General features: G+C 36.8%; 1 protein-coding gene across 2 annotated transcripts; it reads left to right on the top strand.

The window, feature by feature from the left end:
• Nucleotides 1-1596: 1596 nt before the first annotated feature.
• zgc:113279 (uncharacterized protein LOC553749 homolog) lies at nt 1597-21259 on the top strand. 2 transcript variants are annotated; one of them, XM_028810289.2, is made up of 12 exons: nt 1597-2133; nt 3899-4020; nt 6597-6630; nt 7290-7336; nt 7452-8068; nt 9391-9496; nt 11290-11436; nt 14327-14387; nt 14468-14631; nt 15483-15593; nt 17453-17573; nt 18433-21259. In XM_028810289.2, the coding sequence occupies exons 1-11, from the start codon at nt 1914-1916 to the stop codon at nt 17552-17554; spliced, it is 1731 nt and encodes a 576-aa protein (XP_028666122.1). In that variant the 5' UTR covers nt 1597-1913; the 3' UTR covers nt 17555-17573; nt 18433-21259. The 2 variants fall into 2 exon arrangements, with proteins under 2 accessions (XP_028666122.1, XP_051787412.1); XM_051931452.1 differs by lacking the exon at nt 3899-4020 and having other exon boundaries at nt 1940-2133.
• The last annotated feature ends 2140 nt before the right edge of the window (nt 21260-23399 follow it).

Below are 23399 nucleotides of genomic sequence, written 5' to 3'. Positions count from 1 at the left end.
CTAGGGTGCCCTGTGAGATAAAATACCTCCTTCTGGAAACACTGGGAACACCAACACAGCTCTCAGTAACCTTAAGGGTTTTGTCACGGAAGGTTCCCCGCATTAGGATTAGGATCGGCAGTCATACCTACTGTAAGTCTACAAGTTCCTCACATGAACTGCATGCAAACTCATTAGAAACTAATTGCAAACTCAGGTCCAGCCTCATTCCTCTAGTAGGTGATAGCCTACTGGACCTAAGCTGGATATTCAGAGTAACAACAAAAAGACAATGGTCAGAATCCACAGCCTCCAGTGTTGGAGCCTCTAGTGTCTCCCCACTAGTCAAAGAACATGGAGCCACTTTCACCACGGTCACTAGACCCATTGGGACCGACATAATCCTCATAGCTAGACCTGTCAATGCTACAATAATGTCATTTTCTAACTCGCTTAATCCAACCAGGGTCGCAGGGGCTGGGGCTGGAGCCTATTCCAGCTAGCATAAGGCACAAGGCAGGACCAAATCTTGGACAGGGGGCCAGCTGATTACAAGTTGAGCACAAATACACACACCCACAAACCAAACAAACACTAGAGCTAATTTAGTGTCGACAATTTACCTAACCTAATTGTCTTTGGACAGTGAGAGACACCAGGAGAAAACCCACACTGAAACGGGGAGAGCATGCAAACTACATGCAGGAAGGACCTGGTAATCAAACCCTGGTCTCCTTGCTGCGAGGCAGCAGTACTATCACTGTGCCACCATACATTTAAATGTGGTAAATTAAATTTTTATTCAAAAACAATTAATTAAGAACAACATGCTGTCAGCAAACATCTTATCCACCATTTGTAATTGCTGTCTTGTGGGAGACATCACAAGCTAGAGTATCAGACAGACAGAATAATACTCCAAATGGGACACCACTGCATGACACATAAAATTAGAATTTAGCTTTGTCAATTATCTTCCCAGCCATCTTTAGAGTGTGGATGAATCCCTGTGCAGACAGTAGGAGAACATATAAATTCAGCACTATGTCTAAGGCACTTTGTTGAGTGTTTTGGTACAGGTTCTTACATTCAGAGACTTATGTCAGTTCATGGACTGCTGACATAACAGCCATAACGGACTTGAATTGGGCAACAATTCCAGCAGGAGATTTTTACCCCAGGCTCACATGTCTGCTTTCTCTTAAAAAGAAAAATTACTGTTGTTACTTTTTTTTTGTAACCCATTATTTTTTAAAAATGCCACTTTTAAAGCATTTTACCACACAGAGGAAATCCCACCAGCATAATGCATAAACGTGGACATTTCATCAGGACACAACTCTAGTTCGTTACAAGACACATTTTTTAACCAACGTTAGGATTATGGACACTATTTGCAAGCTGTTATGTGAACGAAAAGGAGTTTCCACCGTTTATGCAATACTTTTCCTGACATTTGCTAATTATCCAAAATCAAGATGCGTTTTCCCTTTAAGCAAAGGTGCGCGCACCAAGTCTCTGACGTTGGCTTTGGACACAGTCCAACATCAATAACTCCAAGCACTCCAGTTCATAGGAAATTACTTCTTTTTTGACAACACCTGAAGAACCTCTCAGGTTGGCCATGTGGGCAAAGCAGCTCATCCCGCTCCGGTTACGCCCCTTGTGCTGCTTTCATAAAGCTGACAGACCGTGTGACCAGTCAAGTTACTAATTTGGGGTCCGCGTGTTAAGTAGAAGGTGTCGCTCTCCTTATTGGTATATTTTGCAGTCGTTTTGGAGTCCAGTTGGTTTGTTTTTTCGGGCATCTTTTAACCTCTTGCAAAATTTTAGGAGGAGTTGCCTTTAGGAAACAGAGGCGGGGGGCGCAAAATACGCTGTCAGTTGATTTTTTTTTATTATTGTTATTTTTTTTCTACCTGCCCTTTTTCGATATGCTGCTGGAATTGCCACAACAAGAACAACTGCTGGAGCAGCGCGACATAAACAGCTACTTTAGCCTCGGAAGCTACAACGACGGTTCCCCCTCCCCTGAACAGCAATCGTGCCATGAGTGCTGCCCGGAGTCCCCACATTTGATTCTAACAGACATCAGTAACCTGAAGGAAGATGCTGGAGCTGCCAAGAGCCCTGTTGCTGCGGAGCCATTCCCAGGTGAGGTGTGAGCTGCACTTGTGTCACTTAGATGACTATTACTTTGATCGCATTGCCATAAAACAGCATTTTTATCCGCCGCCGTTGCAATTAAAACCTTATTTATATGTAATAAAACAAAAACCAAACCTACATTTTATTCAGATTTTCTTTTGTAAGCACCTTATTTTGTATTGTATTTCTTCATGTATTTTATGTTACTCTTCAGTCTGTTTCATGTATAGCCTGATAATGTAGTGAAACTTAAAATTGTCAGTGCGGATTTCAGTCCCTCTTGTTCCATAGTACACTCTTGTTCCAGTCTATTTCTCTAGACAACAGATATCTATAATCTTATTTTAACATAATTTAAAATTCTCATGCCTGTTTTATCCAATTCAAAATCATAGATGGCTAGAGCCTATCCTGACAGCATTAGACGCAAGGCAGGAATTGGGTACCAGTCCATTGTAGGACCGACTCGTATACAAAAAAGAGCCATTTTGAAATCCTAAACCCATATGTCTTTTTGGATGTGGGAGAAGACCGGAATACCCAGAAGAAAACAATGCAGACATTGTGAGAACGTGCAGAATCCACACGAATAGTGACAAGATGTGGGGTTCAGTTGTAGGAAGCAATGTCCTTGAAGATGTAACGCTACCACTGTGCTACCTTCAGACTCATCAAATAATAATTTATCTTCTCCCCTACTAAAACTTTAACTTATTTTTTTTCTTCTGTTACCTAAGAAAAGTTTACAGGTTCACCAAGAAAAATTATAACTGTAAATAAAAAACAGATTATAAAAAAGTTGTCCTTGTGTTCTCTGACAAGAAAGAATTAGTTAGTGCAATTTTTGAAAGAATCTTTGCATATAATGTGTTGATTTAAGAATAAGATAAATCATGCCTGATACAAAAGACCTAAAATCATTGATATAGCATCATAAAATATGTGCCAGTGATAAGAGAACATGTATTTATTTTCTGGGCTTATTTTGGGGGGTTGGTGTTCATAACACACAAGCAACTCAGGAAGGGTGGTAGTTCATTGCAGGACAAATTTACTTATACAGGGCCTATCTGATGTGAAGTTTTAAGGTTGTGGGAGGGAAAATCAGAATACCTGGTGAAGATCCACACCGACTTGGGAGAATGTACAAACACTACGCAAGCAATGCTCAGGACAAAATCTGAATCCAAGACTCTATAGGTTTGAGGCTGTCATGCTAACCACTGCACCACCAAGCCTCTTTATTAAACTTTAAAACTAAGGAGTAAATAAGGTCTGCATTATTTGATCCCCACTATTTTTGCAAAATGTTTTTAGTGATCAGAAAAACACTGTATAAATATAATTATGCTCTTACATGCTTATATTGTAACCACCTGCCGGTTTCTGGGTAATTGTGTTGTACATTAAATGTGTACTGCCAACCGCTTTTTTCTTTTAATTTACTTTATTTATTTATCTTCACCGACTTTTATTTATCACTTATACATCTTCATCTTATTGTCTTATTGCATATTATTGCCTTCTCATACTTCCCTCTCTCCCACCTCCTCTCTCTGCCACTGTGGCACAAGAAATTTGCTATGCTGCAGCAGTGAATGTAACAATAAAGGTCTTTAATCTCTTTAGTTTCTAATGCTAAATATGCAGTTCCAATTAACTTTTAACTGGTACATTATGCAAAAACGTTGCTTAATTTGGAATTGTTTTGGTTTTCATATAATGGGACAACACAATAGTATTTAACAATTATTCTTTGTCTGTATTTCAGATTCAAAGCTAGCAAAAAAACAAGTTCAGAAAAGATATTTGGGAGTCAGAGTAAGAATGCCAGTTAGAGATATGCTACGGAAAATCCGAATTGCCAAAGGCATCGATCCAAATGAGATGCAGGTAAAAATGTCACTTATGAACTAACAGTTCTAAGTTATTTCTTCACCTGTGATTCCTGTAAAATCCAGTGAAAGATATAATCTACAAAGGCACACATATTTTATTCTTTTGTTGTCATCCTTAGTGCAATAAAATGAAAACAAAAATTACTACTGGATTATTTTGCAAGATTAGTAACTTCTGAGGAAAAGAACATTTCTTAGGAAGAGAGATATAATTCACTATAAACATACCGTCTCTATATTTTACCTTGAAAATGTGTAAAATAAAAATTTTTATGTCAGTGAGAATATTGGTAATTTTATTCTGACAGCAGGAAACACTACTTGTCAGGGCATGAAGTTATAAGGGTTGAATATGAATTGAAGAGGACAATGTAAAGTATTTATGCAAATTGTAAATGCTTCTAAATGACATTGGCATTTGTTTTTCTTTGTTATTAGATTATTCTTTTGCAACTTAAAATTCAGTTTGTGTCATTCAGTTATACATGATTTAGTTTTATTTTCTCTGTGATTAACAATGGGGACCTTAAATTGTACATAGCTTTTAAAACTATTTGTATTTCAGAAAAAAAAAATACAAAAACAAGAAAAGAATTAATTTTATTTATTTGAGTGTTTGTATATTCACAAAGTTCTTTACAAAGGAATTTATTTTAGGTTACAGAATAAAACTATGAGTCACATGTAAATAGTAAATACAGAGCACAGAAGAGGAAATGAAGAAGACAGTTGTGCACAAAGGGTGACAAAATTGACCAAAGTTGCTTAATTACCATATATAAAAATGAATACATACACAGCAAAACTGCTAGTGTGAAATTAACACTTCACGTGTATATATGGATCCACACTTTCCATTTATACACTTTTAACAATTACTTTGACAGTGTAAACGTTCATGTAACACCGGCGACTTTGCTGCATGGATTCTCAGTGACGTTTACTCCGATTCAGGGCTCAACGGCACTACAGCCTGTCCCAACAGCACTTAGCACAAAGCTGAGTAATAATAAACTTAATATTTATTTCTTAATGTAACATTGGAGCCAAATTTGTTTTCAGTCAGAATTTTTAATTAAAAAAGTTACTTTAATGATATATGCTATTGTGTTTACCATTTCAAGTGCAAATCATCTGTGATCGTTTATATTTACAGCTATCAGTTTCTGTCTCACTGTTTATTTGCATCTAATTCCAAAACCTGATTATTCCATTATTAGGTCCTAGGGAGTCAAAGCTGGAGACTTTCCGGGTACCATTGTGCATCAAGTCAGTAGCCAACCCAAAACAGAAAGCAAGTCCATCTGAGGAGATAGATAGATAGATAGATAGATAGATAGATAGATAGATAGATAATACTTTATTAAAAAAAGTAAAAAAAAATTAAACTTTACAGAAGTTCAAGAAAAGTATAAGTGATATAACAAACCACAGCCTCTCAAACACACATAAGAACCTCTGGCTTGGATTATAAGAGAGCTGCCGCCCTCTAATAATAGTACCAATTTTGATACTCCAGTCAAAGAAATACATCTTTGAGATGTGTGAAAAAATACCAAAGCATTCAGAGAAAACCCATGAAGATCTGTGGAGAACATACAGATTACACACAGATATTTACGTGACAAGGATTTGGATTGAGGTTCCTGAGGCTGTATGTCACCACCACCCTACCTATCATCTAATTGTGCCACACTTTATTAGTATTGATGGATTTATATGGCTAATGTCTGTCTAGTATTCTCTTTTTCGTAAGAATAGTCGCCTTGTGGGATTTGTTTTCCTCTGAAATTTGTGACACACTAAAGTATTTTTCCTCTCGTATCACCACTCCTTGGATGAATGCTGTGTAATTTTAACTCTTAAACGTGCAGTATACTATATTTATATTTTACTGTTTGTTAGCCTAAATATGGTGGTGGGGAGTCAGAGTGTTCAGTGCTATGAGCTCCCTCTTTAAATTTTTATTAGATTTATATTAGATTCAGCAGCCAGCTGAATGCATTTGCACTGTTTTCAGATATTTTTCATAATTTTTTTCTTATTGCTGTTTTCATACTGTAGACCCTTACGTCCTAAGGTTTCCAAGATAGTGGCACTTTTTTGTGTCTCATTTTTCTTTGTAGTTCTATTGGTAATTTTCTTCATTTTTTAAGCACTGCTTATTTTTGAGTGCTTTAATTCTTTTCTTTCTTCTTATGAATGTATATTCTCTTGTCTTTGACCCTTTCCATGGTGTGGCTCATGGGGTTTCAGTAGGGGTAAGTGAATTAGCCAGAGCTTGTCCGCACATGTAATGGCAGGTGAAGCAAGTAGGACATCTGTAGCTAGCATTAGGGATTGTTAGAGGTTTATACTACCTGCTGGTTTTTAAAAATCTTCCCGTCAAACCAACTACGCAGAAATCTTCATGGTTCATATTTTGTGAGCATCCTGAAAGCTGTATTTCTGTACTACGCACATTCACAACAGTTTGCAAGATGAAAAATAAAATACAGAATCACTAGGCAACAAAAATATGCACTATTTTATAAAAGTTTTTTTTTTTTTCATTTCTTTTTTTTATTCCAGGACAGTCCACCCAAGGGATCCAAATCATGTTCAGGTAAGAACTTTGAATTACTTAAATATAAACATATACTGTACTGTGTGCAATTGTTTTGTCAGAGTTTTTTATTTACCAGTTCATGGCCAGGAAGAGTTGTGAAGCGCACAATAAATGTTGGGGAGCCAGCCAGGCAATCCTTTTGTTTAATGAAAACAAAAAGAAAACATTAAGATTTAGATATAAAGAACAAAGACTTGGCCTATCCAGTCCCAATATCTTTTCCAAATATACTGTATAAAAGGCTTCAGGCAGCTGAGGAGCTCCTTCCACTTTGAAATCTGAGTCCAGAGTGCGATGTCACTGTCTGGCCCTTTTTATATGATCCTGACCAGAAGGTGTGTGGCCTTTTCCAGGCTCTGCTGGTGGGGTCAGTTGCCAAGCCCCTCTTGGTATTGCAGGTGGAAGAGAAAGGCCAGTTTGCAACAGCGCCTCCTCTCGGTCCAAGATGGTATTGCTTACCACTACTGAGCCCTGAAGGTGATGCCCAGGAACACACACGTCACACTGTAAATGTTAATACTTTTGTATTATGGTTGTAAATATGCTGAAGCGTTCCGAGCCAGGACTTGGTGAAGACCACTATACAAAATAAACTGAACTGAAGAAAACTGACCTTTTTTACTGATTCAAAAAATTACTGCTTTTGTTTCTCACAGAGATAAAGAAACGTGTTCACCAGTATTCAGACAGGAGGCACAAACAGGTATGAGTTCTTAAAAAGTTTCTTTATTTTCTTAGAATGCTAAGTTTCCACTTCATAAATGATCGTTCTATATTTTCTTTTGAATAAGCATTTTTGAATTGTGTCTTTGTTTTAGATCAAGCAGCCAGCAAAGAGCTTGGAAGAGCTGGCTATGTTGGTTGAAGTGTTGGCTGAGGACTTGGCACGCACTAGAAGTGATGGAGACAAGGAAGCCCTCAGGTTAACCCACAACTCCAACCCTCAAAGCACTTGTTCCATGTTTCGACAAGATCACAATGCCTCCTTAGACTTGCATCCAGAAAGCATTGCACCATCTCCACAGCCATCTTACATTTCAGGTGACATTTCCCCAGAAAGACGGGATTTTTATCACTCTCCCATTAATGAAGAGATGCTTTTTCAGGGGCCCAGGTTCCTTGGAGCCAATTGCAACAAAGCTCAAGAAGACACTAAAGTTTTCTCCCAGGTGGAGTTCTCTCCTTCATATCTTGACTATCAAGTACCTTCAATTCCAGATATGTTCTACCCCAGTGATCCTTCATACTTTTGTACAGAAAAGCCACAGTCTCAAACATGTTACGAACAAATGGAAAAATATAAAATCTCTTCCTTGCACAATGTACAAGACACAGCTGGGCTTTCATTTTTCCAGTTTCAACTTCGTAATGAAGAAAGTTTGCTAAGGCTATACACAGACAAAGAACTCCTTGAAGTGAATAAAAACGGTAGCACGTAAGTCACTTTAAACTTAAACACTACAAGCAAGCTTAGCTCAGGCTGATTTTACGGAAGAGGTAAATGAATGCAACAATTGGTTAAACTCCATTTTATACTTAGCTGCAGGTACAAGGCATTTTCTTTTACTTGGCAGGCTGTAACAGATTGTATCTAGAGTCAATTGTTGTCTGTTTTTTAAAAATAAGTTTAAGGCTGTATAGGACTTAAACGGAATGGAATGAGGGGCACCTAAAAATTGCAAAAACCTTTCCAAGGAAATAAACAGATAGAATGTAATGTAGAGAAGAACAAAAGTAATACTGTACAGTACATATGAAAGCTGAAACTGCTTTTGTCAGTTTCCTTTCCTAGGAAGCCTTGAAAGAAGAGGGTGTGCATTAATACTTGGCTTATTTGCATCTCCTGTAATACAACTCCTCGACTGTATGAAGTTATTAACTGTGTTTTTATACTTTTTTAAAATATATAATGGTTAGCTCCTCTAAAATTACTTTTGACCTATAAACACACGCATCGTATTGGGCTGTAGAGGAAGAAAAGCAGATATGTCTTTGTACAGAATCTTTCTGTAGTGAAAATCAATTTAAGGTGCTTTATAAGTACTCACCTTTAGTAATGCTAAATACTAATACAGTGAATATAGTTGAAAATAGGGAATAGACTTAATAAACGGTGGGACTAAGGTTACATAAATAGTCAGTGGGTGGGATTGAACTAGTGGCTTTGGGTTTTGGGGTGTAATGTTTTAGACATTATTGAAAATAGCTTACTAAAAAAAGGAGGCAAGTGTCAGTCAGCAAAATTGGTCATGTAGCTTTTGTATACTGTACTGTATGTTACAAAACCACACACAGCTGGTGATTATGAATTACATTTTACTAGCACTTCCAATCAGAAACCTCTGTGTCTATCAAGAATGTGTCATTTGGTATTAGCACTGTGCTTGTAATATATATTGCAGGTAGTCTAAAATCTTTAAAATCTTTCCAGAAAACAGTTAAGGTATGTCTGAAATAATATTTGAACTTCTTGGCTTTCTGGCAAAATCTTTTAAATCAATCAATTATAATAAGAATATAATAATAATATAATATTTTAATAGGTATATTTAATTATTTAATTTTACGTTCATTTGCTTTGTAACCAACATTTGCTTACTAAAGTTAATATCCTAAGTGAAAAAACTTTCATTAACTATGTGGATGATGGGTGACTCATTCTTTAACTTGCACAATTTTTAATTAGTTATACAAATCATAAGATTACTGAGAAGGATTTTATTCCAAGTTCTGTTTTTTTTTCTATCATTCTTCTAGATCTCTCCATAGAGCAGTATTTGAGGGTAAAAGAGCAAAGGTGTATGCCATTGCCCAGAGGATGGTCAAACTGAATAAAATTGACACCAAAGATGCAGAAGAAAGGGTATGCTCAGAACTGTTTCTTTATAAGATGCAGTGCTGTTGTTATAGTGTCTTTCTGCTGAAAAGTTATTTGTTTTATTTATATCTTACCTGTAACTTGACTTATAGTTTTCATACTCTTTCTCTGTACGTTTAGCATTCATTTGCTCAGAGGCTGATGTGCTTGCAGCTTCCTGAGCAGCTCTTCTTTTCTCCACTCTAACAGCCCACTTCTTCTCTTCTTTTGTCGGCATCTTTTCACATTAAAACCGATTAAGTCAGTGTTTGTGTTGCAATTATTAAGTATGTGATCTTTAATTTTTCACTTAAGCTGGCACTTAAGTCTTCAATCTGCCTCAAGAATGATTTAATATATGAAGAGGTAGAGACAGCGAAGGTGGTAGGGATGAGAACGGCGCCCGTATGCATGCGCTGCACGGTTGTCCTGCTGGCTGCTGCCAAGAGCTGATTCTACAATGAAATAAAAATAAAATGAGGAATACCCTTGGTGGTCAATCATTACCCCGAAAGCAGAGAGCAGATGTCACGTACTATATGTGTACCAAATTGCAGGTCAATAGCTCAAACGGTTTGCAAGCTACAGGTGATTTAAAATCCTGGACAGACAAATGATGATAGAATAACCCAGGTGAAAGACACCAGGTGTAGCCAGTTGCTTGTCCTTGATAAAAACATGAACTTTATTAATATGTTTTGTTACATGTATTAAGTAACTATATCATAAATGTAGTCACAATAAATTCCAAATTTCAGTATCTATAAATGCTTGAACAATATTGCACTAACAAGAATTTAATTATCATTATCTTCAGTTTCATTCCACTTTTTCTGGTGAAGGGTCCTGTCATGGTAACCACGTGTTGAGCTGGGTTAACCAGTCATTCCTATTCCAATTCATTTTCTCCAAACATCCCTGGCAGAATACATTCATACTCCCAGGACAATCAAGAGATATACTGTAATCTCTCAGTTGTTTCTTGGGTATGTGGTTTAGCTTTCTCGCTGTACAGATGCATGGGAAATGTCCAAGGGACATCCTATCTATATGCCCAAACATCTTTAGTTGACTAGTTTCAGTTCAGGGAAGCAATAGTTCTACTCTGAGATCCACCCTGGACAGAAACCTCATTTTGAATGTGTGCTCAAAATCTCATTCTTTCAGTCACCGCCCAGAGCTTGTGATCACAGATGGGGATGGGAATATAGAGAGAATTGCAAATTCTGCACAGTCACACAAGAAGTTTTATTTCATATTTAATTTTGCATTATAGCAATATTTGTTATAGTATAACAATTATAATAACATTTTTGGAAAAAATAGTTTATTAAAGCACAAAGTGTGCTGCAAAGGCACACTGTAGCTACAGTTTAAAACATAAACAACTTTAACAAGATGACTGAAATTAAATATGCAAAATTCATTCAGTTTTTGTTGCCCTCTTGTGTGTCATAACCTGTGTCTGTAAATAATACATTTAACAATAGTGACTCAATGCTATGTAAACCAGTGTCTCCTTTAGATATTCAGATGTTTTAATGCCAGTCTTTTTTGCTGGAGATGGTTCAATGTATGTATATTTAGAAACCTGTGAAATGTATTATTACTGCTGTGTCTAGAATCTGAGTCTAGTTACCCTGTTCAGTGGACCATTGGATGTGTTTATAGACTTTAAAAGTTTCTCAGCAAAGTTAATCACTCTCAGTGTGAATACCATAGTTAATGTTTTTGTTGTTGTTCTGTGCAGACGGAGGCAATAATATTAATTCATGTTATGTTTCTTTGCTGCTCCATAGACAGCATTACATCTAGCTGCTGAGAAAAATCAGCATCTAATGGTCAGTGATCTTATCTCCCTCGGGGCAAATATTAATGAAAAGGACAAGTTTTGCAAGACTCCTCTCCACCTCTGTGCAGAAAATGGATATGTTAGAGTGCTAGAGGTAAGAGAAAGAATGGAAAAACACATTGCTTCAATGCAGTTCGATAAAAAATGTTATTTTTAACTATGACATTAGTTTAAAAATCTATACATTGTAAAGGTTTATGCAATAAGAAAATAATGTTTGTACAAAAAGTAAAAATAATGACATACAAATGACTATTTCTTAATTCAGTATCAATTTAAAATGGGTACAACAGACAGCACAAATCCCTTGACTAGAATGTAGGAATGTATTGCAAATGCAAACCCAAAAAGTTTGCTGTAGTCCTGCATCAGCATTTTCAGGGGTCAAAGGAGGCATTAGTCCTGCATTGATTCTCTGGTATGCTGATTCAAAGTGAGGTTGAACCTACTAATATATCTAGGAACTGTAAAAATAAACATAAATATCATGAAATTGTCTATCTAAAAACCACTAAAATATTAAGTCTGAGACATAGGTCAACTTTGCCTTTGACTGAATTGAGAAACAGCATATATGCAGTATATATATATATATAAAGTGAATCACTTTTTTGTCGATCCCCCTATCTATTTTGTGAGCCATTTTATATTCTGAAATTAGCGAGAGGTCGGTAGTCAGCCAAACATAAGAAGCCGGTCTACCTTAGGGCACACCTGCCTACACACCCCACACTTATTCATGCTGAGCTAATGTAGAATTGCCAGTAAACCTGATATGCACATCTGTCTGGGGAGAAATTGAGAATGCTTGAAGAAAACTGCTAATTGGGTGAGAATCTTTTTATATAAAATACCAATATCTGCCTGCCTGTCGTACGATTATTTGTGAACTAATGGGGTTAAAACCTTCTTCTTGGTCTTAATAGAAAGTATATGACCTGATGTGTTCTGAAAAATTCAAAAAATATTAGATGCATAAACCTGGTGGTCACTTTACTAGTTGGCAGAAAACTTTATTGTAATCAAGGCAAAAAAAGTTTCCACAACCCTATCTATTGATAATCTCCCAGGACATACTACATACGTGTTCAGAATTCATAATCATGCGTAAGTTCTTACATTTGTAAACAACAGGGTGAGAGTTTACTGTTTTTTATATCTAGCCTTTTGTAGCTTTTTATTTTAGGACCATAGGTCTGCATATTTTACTAGTATACAAATAAGACACTAACACTGACCAGGCCAGAAGTCAAATCTAATTCCCGGGCACTATAAGGTGGTAGCACTAACTATGTTATAGACTGATATGTACAGTATTTCCTGCAGTTCTATGAGTAATTAAAAAGGAAGAATAGATACATTTCTAGTTTCTTTGACTTGTAGTTTATTATTACAATGTGCCTCTGTGTAAGATTAATTGGAATTCAATGACAATATTTAATTAATACTTGGAACCATATATCTACTCATTTTCTGCCTCATTTAATAAGAGTTTGAATGAATTACTGTAATATTTGTATTCATGGGAAATTTAATGAAAATAGTTTGAAGTACAGTATTTTTCCAGTTCTTCTTTGTATCATATTTAATCACTTTTATAAATGGTGTCTGCACCAAAAAACTCTCATTAAAATCAAAACATACTGAATAATCTGAGATAGTCTTTAAAACTCAAAAATCTAAACCTATAATTTTACCCAGTATCACAATGGTTCTCCAGAAGCCCTCAAATGAATTCAGGAGTGTAAATGTAAGTGAAAGGATGATGGTACTGGAACTTGGTTATGCTACATATGTTTTTATTTAACTAAGTTAAGTGCACCAAAGTGTAGCTTTGTTGGTGAGCTTCCATGCCATTTTTTTATCCCCCTGCTATTGTTTTTCTGTGAACTGCTGTTGCATTTCGCATACAATTAACTTCAACATGTACTCTACCTGACAAACATTTAAAGACCCATAGTTTGAGCTAGCACTCATTAATAGTATTTAAGTAACCTTAGTCTGTAGTAGTAGGGTGTTGTACTATGCTATTGAAACTGAAATTATCATTTCTCACCGCTTAAATAAAACACGTCATAGACCCGACTCTGCAATGGACCCCACATCCCTGAAGTGGAATTAGTAGGTTTAAAAATGACATGTTTTAAAGACCCTAATGCCTAAAGAAAAATTGTATTTATCAAATAAGTGAATATGTTTTGTTTTATTTTTTTAATTGTTGTGGAAATGGCTTTTTTAAAAACAATTTTAGGCAAATGTAATGGGGCAGTAATCCTCAAATGCACACAACTCTCCACCAAAAAATATGCAAGCAGTGCAGACAGTGTGGCGTGTCAGTTAAAAGGATGGGCTATAAACCACAAGCCGACAGGTAACATTCTTCATCCCTGAGCCACTCACTGTTACTGCCTATGCTTAGACTCTATTAAGATCATGTCATCATCACATGGAGGATTGACTCACAATTGTATAAACTTCGTAAAAAAGTAGCACAGAATAAGAAATGATGAGTAAACTGTCCTAAGCATTTAAATATTTAAAGAAACAGAACTTAGTTCTTATTGCACTGGACAGTTCCAGCTACAACAGTTTATGGTCCAGTTAGACAAAAGGGGAAGCATATTGTTCCTGATGAAGTTTTTATTTTCCCATGTTCTGTTTATAATGAGGAATGTAAAAATTTCTAAAGCAGACTGCTGCTGTTACTTAATCCAAAGTATGGTAAAAACAAATCCCATGGCTCCATTTTAGTTTGTGCACTTGTAAATAGCCTTTTTTTCTTAAAACCATTTTATAATTAGTGTTTATGGCTACTGGCTAGAAAATTAAATGAATCAGTTTCTTGAGAATTTATCAAAAATCATGAGGCAGTTGTATTTTTTTGCTTTTTGTATCAGTTTGATATATACTGTGAAAGTGGGATGCAGGGGATAAGTTTGATTAAAACTCATACAACCTACTAAAAAAATGTAATTCCATTATAGATGCTGAAAAGTGCCAAGAATAGTGGAATTCCATTGGAAGTAGAACCTTCTGACCACAATGGTATGCATGTTAAATTACTTCACCACCATAACTGCTTCAGTGTTTTCTTGATTAGCTTTTGACACATTTTTTTTTTTTAGGATTGACACCCCTTCATTGTGCAGTCATTGCTTTAAATATTACAGTAAAGCAGATGGGAAAGTGTAAGGATCAAAATGACATCAACTTTCTCGCTTTGAGGAAAGACCGTTTATTTGAGGGCATGGAGTGTCTTCTGCAAATGGGAGCAAATCCATTTACTCGAGTAAGCTGCCCAACTAGGATAATTTACATTTTGTGTGTTTTTTCTAATAAGAAAGTGATAGTGATCCTTGTTCTAACCTAATTAATTGTGTTGCTGACTGGATGAATTTTCTAGGAGAGCTTATTTAGAAAAGGCCCTTTATCAAACAGGGTCATGCATTCAGTGATTGCCTGAGTTATTATGAGATATCAATATTTTAATCAACCTTTGGACAAAAAGCAAAGCAAGCAGAACCAGTTTTACTAGAAACATAACAAGTAATAAATAATACTGTCATGTGTTAAAGCTTTCATGCAAAACAAACAATAATAAAAAAGACTACATTTATTTAAGAAAAGATAAACAGATATACAATATGCTATTTTGTTTAAGGATCTAATGCTTTGTCTCAGCGATATTTATTTTTCCTCCCAGGAACTCAATATCTTATAAAATGTTGTTTGCTTAGAGATGAGCAGGGGAGTGACCCGTGTCTGAAGTCAGAGCACAGTTTAAAAAAGCACATCGGGGTGGAGGCTAGTAGAGCGTGGAGAAAAGTGGGAACTATTAAGTGCCTAAAATAAAGTACAAGGCACACTGTATAATATATATTATTTTTTTTATATTTATTGTTACTTAACATTTTGGAAATTTGTGAGAAATGAGTTCTGAATGTATTCTGCTGATTATCTCAGCAGGTCTCTTGTGAAAGTATAAAGTGAATGGCTATACAACACATTTCTATAACAAAAGTGAAAAAATGACCACTATAATGGTATCTTTAAAAAATCTTTTGGAAAGGGAGGTTTTTCTATAAGATCTTATATTTTTCAAATGTATTATCCTTGTGACTATAACCTTCTTTTCAACAGGAACCTCTTTTAGACCGTACTGCTGTGGATTTTGCTGAAGAAGACAATAATCTGGAACTGATTAACTTCTTTCAGTCTCACTATTCTAACAGTGAAGCTCTCCAAAGTGAGGTAATCTTTTAAATATATTTTTACACATATGATACTAGCTGCAGGTGGTCTTTGAGACAAAAACAACCCACAGACTCCCTAACAGTTTCACTATATTGGTGAACTTACAGAGAAGTCAGCTAAGTGGGCTAGGACAGGTTATATCTTGTCCGAGACAGACATGTAGTCGAATGAAGTTGTGACACAAATTGAGTGGGACAGGCTGGAACCTGTCTCAGGCAAACAAATGGTAACTCATTGTGTGAACGTACAACATGCATACACCACAAAGCTGAGTTTTTCTGTTTCGGCTGAATGAGAAGAGAGGTGCATGCTAATGCTGAAAAAATGTATGCATGCGCCATCTCATCAAGTGCAAGTCAAACTTGTATAAGCTTCTACATCTTTCGTAGAATTCACACCAACGCCTGTGGCAATGGTTGAACGTGAAGAGAGCAAACTTCTCAATACACATACACACACAAACACCCTCTCGCACACACACACACATGTCTTTCATGGTCAGAATTGAGGTGCATACAATCACTGAAAAAATGTCAACGTTCATGCATGCACCATCTTGTGGCTGTGATAGAGCATGAGCAGAGCGGACTGCTCCATACACACACACAGAGGTCTTTTGTTTATATACTTTATATTGATACAAAATAGGGTGGTGCAGTGGGTAACAATGTCACCTGAATTACAGAGTGTCCTGGGCAGTGTCTGAGGACAGTTTACACGTTCTTTCCAATTCTGCATGGGACTGTCATCTGGGTACTCCAATTTTCCCTCCATAACCCCAGACATATGCACCTTAGGGGAACTGTTATGAGTTATGTAATCATTTTATGTTATGTTATGGTTATGAGTATGAGGTTATGTGTGTGAGTGAGCCCTGGCCAAGGTTGTTTCTTCTCTTGTGTCCAGAACCCCCATGTGACTCTAAATTGAATTAAGTGGGTTTATAATATTACATGTTATATATCTAAAATTACATACTAGCTAGTGAGTAATTGCTAAAAAATATTACAAAAATGTTTTTGTCATGAGTTTTGGTTTCTTCTATCCATGTACAGATTTAGTCAAAGAACTACCTAAATTTTTACTTAATCTTGCAAACCTCAAATTAAACCTTTATTTCATTTGTATTTACTTTGTGCTTATAATTTTCTGCATGAGCTAAAGTCAAATTCTGCTCATTACTGCTAAAATTAATTTCACTATTATATGTTGACTGGCTTTGAACAACCCCACTTGCTTTAGTAGGTAGAAAGGGGAAAGAAACTAACCACAGAGCTATTGTCCAAAGTTGTCCCTGATACAGGATCATGAAGAATGTGGGAAAGGGAAATTTATAAATTAGAGGATATTCACAATTTTTTAAATAGTCAAAGCTGAGTAGACTGAAGAGATTTTGATCAGTTCGAATCACAACATATCTCACTTGACATTAACAATGAATCTTGTTTAGTGCTTTTGGAAGTGAAGCATTCTTGCATTACTGAGGTCATTATTACAATGCACTTGAAAAAGGTTGTTCAACATAGTCAGTTCTTTAGTTTTAACTACTAATAAAAAAACTAGACAATTTATTAGATAAATGATGCATTAGGTAAATATTTGCTATTAGATATACTTCACAGTGCTTACAAAATTAGTTGTAATAATAATAATTGTAAGAAAAATGTAAGAAAAATATATTTATTAAAAATGTTTAGATTTTTTGATATCTCTGGTCTTTAACTGTGCACTTTAACCCTGTATGAAGCTCTTTATTGTATTACAAATGTATGTATAGTGCAATATATGGAAAGGATGATAAAAGATTCTTCTCCAAAGTAAATGCCGTAATGTCTGTCTTTACTTCTCTCTTCAAGAATTATGCTTCTCGCACAATGCTAGATCTTCTGGGATACACCGATACTCTGTATGGTGGCTGTGACATTCCAGGTCTTCCTCAAGTTAGCATTCTGAACTGAACTTGGCAGCCTTTAGGAGGTAATTTTTCTTGAACAATTTCATAGTATTCATATGTGAAATCTCATATGCTTATATCCTTAATCTATTCAATAATCCATATAATTGTTTATTTGTAAACATGCTCCCCATTATTTCAAATAATGGGCTGCAGTTGTAATACTGTAGTTGCTTATTATATTATATAGGTCTGAAGTAAATCCAGGTCTAGATTCTCAAGTCAACTTGAACACGGTTTTCTTCCTATTTAGTATAATGTATATGAAAAAGATTTAGTTAATTATGCCCATTGGGATGAATGTGTTCACATATGCCTACCTCTATCCTTATTCAGCACAGTCAAATAATAAAGACAAATGGTTAATCCGCTCACTGATTACTTTATATCTAAACCACTACAATGATACAATCCATTCCAAATCAAAATAACTCAAGAAAAGACATGTTATATTGAGACAGCAGGTTATTTTGTATATCCTTTCTTGCAACCTAATGTTAATTAGCAAAATTAATGGATAGGCACTATTGTGCAATGTTTGCTTTTAGGTGGAAGGGTTTAGTCAATGTTTGTCTGTAGCATGAATGTTTTTCTTGTATCTGCATACTCCATTTTTCTCTCACAAAACAAACATGTGCAGGTGAGGTTGACTGACAGCTCTAGAATATCCTAGTTTGATTAAAAATGGCTGTGCAGAGAAATGTGTCTCATAATGAGCTGGAGTTGTGTTCAGGGAAAATGTCCAGCTTAATGCATTATGCTGGTGAGATTTTCTTTGGGTCCTGAAATGCCTGACTAAGAATAAGTGGGTTAATAAAATGCATGAACAAGTTACAAATACACAAGTAATAAAGTTGATATCAACTTTTAATTTTTTTTTAGAGAATCCAGAAATGTGACCCTGGAGAAAACATCTCCTGCTGGAATTGTTGCACAATTCAAGTCGCTGTGGCTGTTATGTCGGCAGTCCATGAACTGACAGTAAAAGTCTCTGAAATGTAAGAAGCCTGAACCAAAACACTGAACAAAGTTCCTTAGGCATAGTGTTGAGTTTAAATGTTCTCCTAATGTTTGCACAGGATTTCATCCACACTTCGAAATGAGCCGGGAGGATAATTGACAAAACTCAAAATCTAATTTTGTGCTTCATGCAGTGGTGTCCCATTTAGAGTATGATTCTGTCTGATACTCTAGCTTGTGATGTCTCCCACAGAACAGGAAATTAAAAATGTTGGAACAAGATATTTGCAGATAGTATTTTGTTCTTAATTAATTGAATACAAATTAAAATTACCAAATTTAAATATTACTTATGAGCTCCACTGCATACCCGTTTTCAATAATGCATTGATTTCCTATGTCAAGGTTCAGGCTTCTTGTTATGCAACCAGAGTTTTGTAAAGGGCTAAAGCAACAAAATTAGAAAGCTTGAATTAAATACTAAAGTGGAGAAGAAAAAAGAAAAATCAGTGTAAATTGATTTTAAAGAAATGTTCACTGTTTGAATTAAAAGGTTGCAAGCCCATGGTTGCAAATTAGCTGGTTTCAATGAAACTTCCTTTGTTTGCTACATTAATGTAGTAAATTGTAAATATTACAATGTTATAGAAATAACTATGTACAGTATATTGTAGGTTTGTTTTTCTTGGATATTTTGTTTTAGTTTAAGGTCCTTAAAATGGCAAGTTAGTGTAAGGCTCTAAGAGCATACTGTTCCTGAAAATGTTTGAAAATATCCTCCTTAACTGTCTAAAATTGAGAACCAAAGGAAAATGTTAATGCATTTCTTTATATTATATACTGTATATGTACTAGGGGGCTCCGCCCCCTGCTTGCTTCGCTCGCCCACCCCCAGGTTTGGTTTACCAGATATACAATTTAAAAAGAGTGTTATTTTCATGGGAATTGTTACATATGCATTATTTTCACTTTTACTTTTAAACTTTTGTAAAAACAATATCTGGAATTAACTTTTCTTCAAGATCACATTGAATTTTGATTCTGTGTTTGGACTTACTTCGTGACAATGCAACGTATATCTGCCTGTGAGTGAATATCGTTTCTTTCTCTTTAATAAATAAAACGACTTTCTCAAATGTTTGTCCATGCTCTTTCTTCTTCGCTTTGTCGTTGACATGTCATCTAGAATGTATAAAATTATTGCCCTGTTAAAATTTATAAAGGCCGAGAGCGCTTGAAGTGTGTCTGACAAAAGCATTTATACAACTGAGGTTAGATGACTGTGGTCTTGTTTTAAAATAGTTGTAAGTAAGGCATGACTTGAAAGAATCTCATGTTAAAAGTCTCTGTCTCACATGATTACATACCGCACCAACGTTTTTGGAATCTTTTAATTCTTCGCTGGCAACACGAATTAGACGATCTACAAGTCTCCGACTTAAAGTTTAAATCTAAACAATATATTCAATCTCTTTTTGCTGTTCTGTTATTTCACCGAGTAATAATTTCTATTTGTTTGCGCTAATGCAATCTTTCCTATCCTTTTTTTGAGACTTTGGAATTTTCGTACTTCCATTATCTCTAACCTGCGGTGCATGTGTATCACGCCAATGTTTTTGAATTCTTTACGACGTTCTACTTTGTCATCAAGTCTTTGTCCTTTATTTCCGGCCCCGGGCGTGGTTAAATCTCTTTCTCGCAGGACGCATAATGCTGCTCGCTTTGGGGAGGATGAACGCACACTAAGGATATGCGGTTGGATCATCTACTTGCTTGCTGCAGCTGCTGCTGGCGCGAGGTGTGTTCTGCTTGTTGCACTGTGCATCGATCTTTTAAAAGCCTGTACAGCAGCTCTCCTTTTGTCTCACTGCCTTGTCTCGTGTGACGTCAAAGTGTCTTCCGAGAAGATCACGTCTCGTCTCCCTCCCAAGATTTTTTTTATAATAGAGAGATATTTTAAATGCTTGTACCATTTAAAATAACTTTGTTTCAATAATAACTTTCAAATATCTAAAAATATACTGAGGTTGGAGTTCTAGTAGACTTTACCTTATCATGCCATTCGCTAACCTTAACTCTCACCCTAAACTAACCTCACCTTTGGGCAAGTGGGGGGAATTGGGTACTAACCCAAAGTCAAATAATCCTAACCCTAACCATAATTGTTTTTGGATATAATAAAGCAGGCATGTATAACTCTTTCATCTAGTTTATTAATTTACTTGTAGAAAATATCATTCTGTTAGACTGTAAATGTGCTTGATGAAACCCTACTAATATTCCTAAGCAGGTATTTTATATGTTTGTATCCTGTGCCCTCACATATACAGAATTTGTAATAAACTGCAACAAAGAAATATACACTGAAATTACTCACTTTACTGAAAAAGATAATTTGTTGTTACATGAGTAGCTGGATGGGGGATTTACCTGCATTATAGTCAATCAAGCATAGCTCAGTATACAGCATAAACTTACCAGGAGTTATTTTTGAATAATGTATGTCATTAGGATTAACATATATGTTTTATTAATCTTGTAGTTCTTCTTTTTATTACTGTGAAAACTGTTTTACCTAACCTATGGTGTGGTGTACCGTAGTGGTTCAATGTAATAAAAGTTAGCCATGCATAACATTGCATTTATAGTATGTACTGCATTTGTAGTTTAATACTTTACAGCCTTGCACTTTGTTGCTGTTGAAACTGAATTAACTATTGAATAATAAAGATATTTGTTCATTTTATCAGAATGGTTGCTGCATGTACTACTTGTTTTTGTTGTGATATTGTTGAAATAGCACAATTTCTTATCTTGCACATTTGAGAAATAAAGTAGCACCTTTAAGCACCTTTTTGTTCTGTTTAATTTTTTAAGTTGTAATATAACTAACAAAATCTAAGACATGTAATAATGTTAAGTGCTAATAAAAACTAAAAATAATTACTAATAAATTAGAAATACATTTTAGACACAGTAACACCACAGAAAGTAGCCTTTAAGGTTTGCTTTGACTTGCCACCATGCTGTATGGCCAGTTGTGTGTGCATTTGGTCAGCATGTGCAATTAGTGAGTGAGCACACAGGGATCAGGGTTATACATGCTAAAGTTCTGGCACCCTTGTGTAAAATGTCCTTTACTGTGAATAGTTAAGTAAGCAGAAGATGAACTGATCATCAAAAGTAATAGAGTTAAAGATGACACACAAAATACCAAAAAAATGAAGAGGGTGTGAAAGGCGCTATATAGCGCCCGACCCGGCACAGACTGATGCAGAGGCACATACTTAAACAAACAGACTTTTATTTTCTCTTCAGCCATGGGGCACGCCTTCCCCATGTCCCACAGGCCCAATACAGTCCCACAAAGCACTTAACACACCAAAACACTCTTCTCCTTGACCACCACTCCTCCTCTAGCTTAGTCCTCCTCCTCCCGACTCTGGCTTTCGAGTGGTGGTGGCTGGCCCTTTTTATAACCCACCCAGAAGCGTTCCAGGTGCTTGACCACCTGGTCCTAATTGCACTTTGCTGCAGATTCGTCCAGCCGGGCTTTTGGAAGGAGACAGCCCCCCTAGCGGCCACCCCGGGCCCCAACCAAGCTGTGGAGGACTCCATCTCCCATGGAGCCCTGCGGGAGGTTGGGGAATCAGCGTCGGCCAGGGAGGCTGCCACCAAACGTCCCGGGGGAGGTATTGAGCTGTCCATGGCTGCTCCCCCGGAACATACACAGCAGGGGCGTCCCGGCCGGGCATGGGACCCGGCTGTTCGTCACAAGGGTCTGAACCAAATGTTTGGGCAACCGACATGTTCAGATGTTAGTAACACCCCTTTTGGCAAGTATCACAGCTAGGAAACACTTTTTGTAGCCAGCTAACAGTCTTTCAATTTTACTTAGTATATTTTCACCCTATCATCCTTGCAAAAGGCTTCTAAGTCTGCAAGATTCTTGGGCCATCTTGCATGCCCTGCTGTTTTGAGATCGATCCACAGATTTTCAATGATGTTTAGGTTGGGGGACTGTGAGGGCCATGGCAAAACCGTCACCTTGCGCCTCTTGAGGTATTTTATTGTAGATTTTGAGGTGGGTTTTGGATTTTTATCTTGCTGTAGGACCCATTCCCATTTTAGTTTCAGCGTTAGTTGGACTTAAAACAGTGCACAGTAGAACAGTGCGCCACCACTCCAGAGTCTGCTAAATCTTGCTGAAGGTCTTTTGCAGTCAAATACGTGTTTTAACTTGCCTTTCTAGCCATCCAACGAGCAGTTCTTTTAGAAAGTTTTCTTGGTCTTCTAGACCTCAACTTGACCTCCACTGTTCCTGTTAACTGCTGTATCGTGCAGCTAGGGCCCTTGCCCGGCCAGGATGCCTCCACGCTGGGAGGACCAGGGGAGCAAGTGTGACCAGCACGTTACGTCCCCCAGGACGCTAGATGGCAACCCCCCTGGGCTGTAGCGGTGCCTCGGACTCCCGCAGGGCTTCGTGGGAGTTGGAGGTTGGTGCAGCTCTGTTGGGATCCGCAGGCACCGCCAGGGGGTGCTGCAGCTGGAGTTGCTGAGCCCTTATGGGCAGTCCTTTAGCCACACCCGCAAGTGCTGCCAGAAATTCCGGGTGTATTATAAAAGGTTCCAGCATCCACTACTCCAGGGGCCAGAGCCAGGAGGAGGAAGACGAAGCTTGCTGAGGAGGAGCGTAGGAGAAATAGACAAGGATAAAAATACTGTGTGGTATTGTGCTTGTGTTGGGACTGTGTTGTGCCTGTGGGAACGGGGAATGCGCTACCCACAGGCAGAAGAAAAGAAAAATTAAACATTTATTTGTTTTATAAGTGTGCCTCTCGTGTCTGTCTGTGTCGGGTCAGACATTGATATAGTGCCTTTGTTACACT

This window comes from Erpetoichthys calabaricus, chromosome 9, assembly GCF_900747795.2.
Source record: "Erpetoichthys calabaricus chromosome 9, fErpCal1.3, whole genome shotgun sequence".
NCBI classification, from domain to species: Eukaryota; Metazoa; Chordata; class Cladistia; order Polypteriformes; family Polypteridae; genus Erpetoichthys; species Erpetoichthys calabaricus.
The sequence above is the reverse complement of the archived record's forward strand: the minus strand, read 5'-3'. Positions and strand labels throughout refer to the sequence as shown.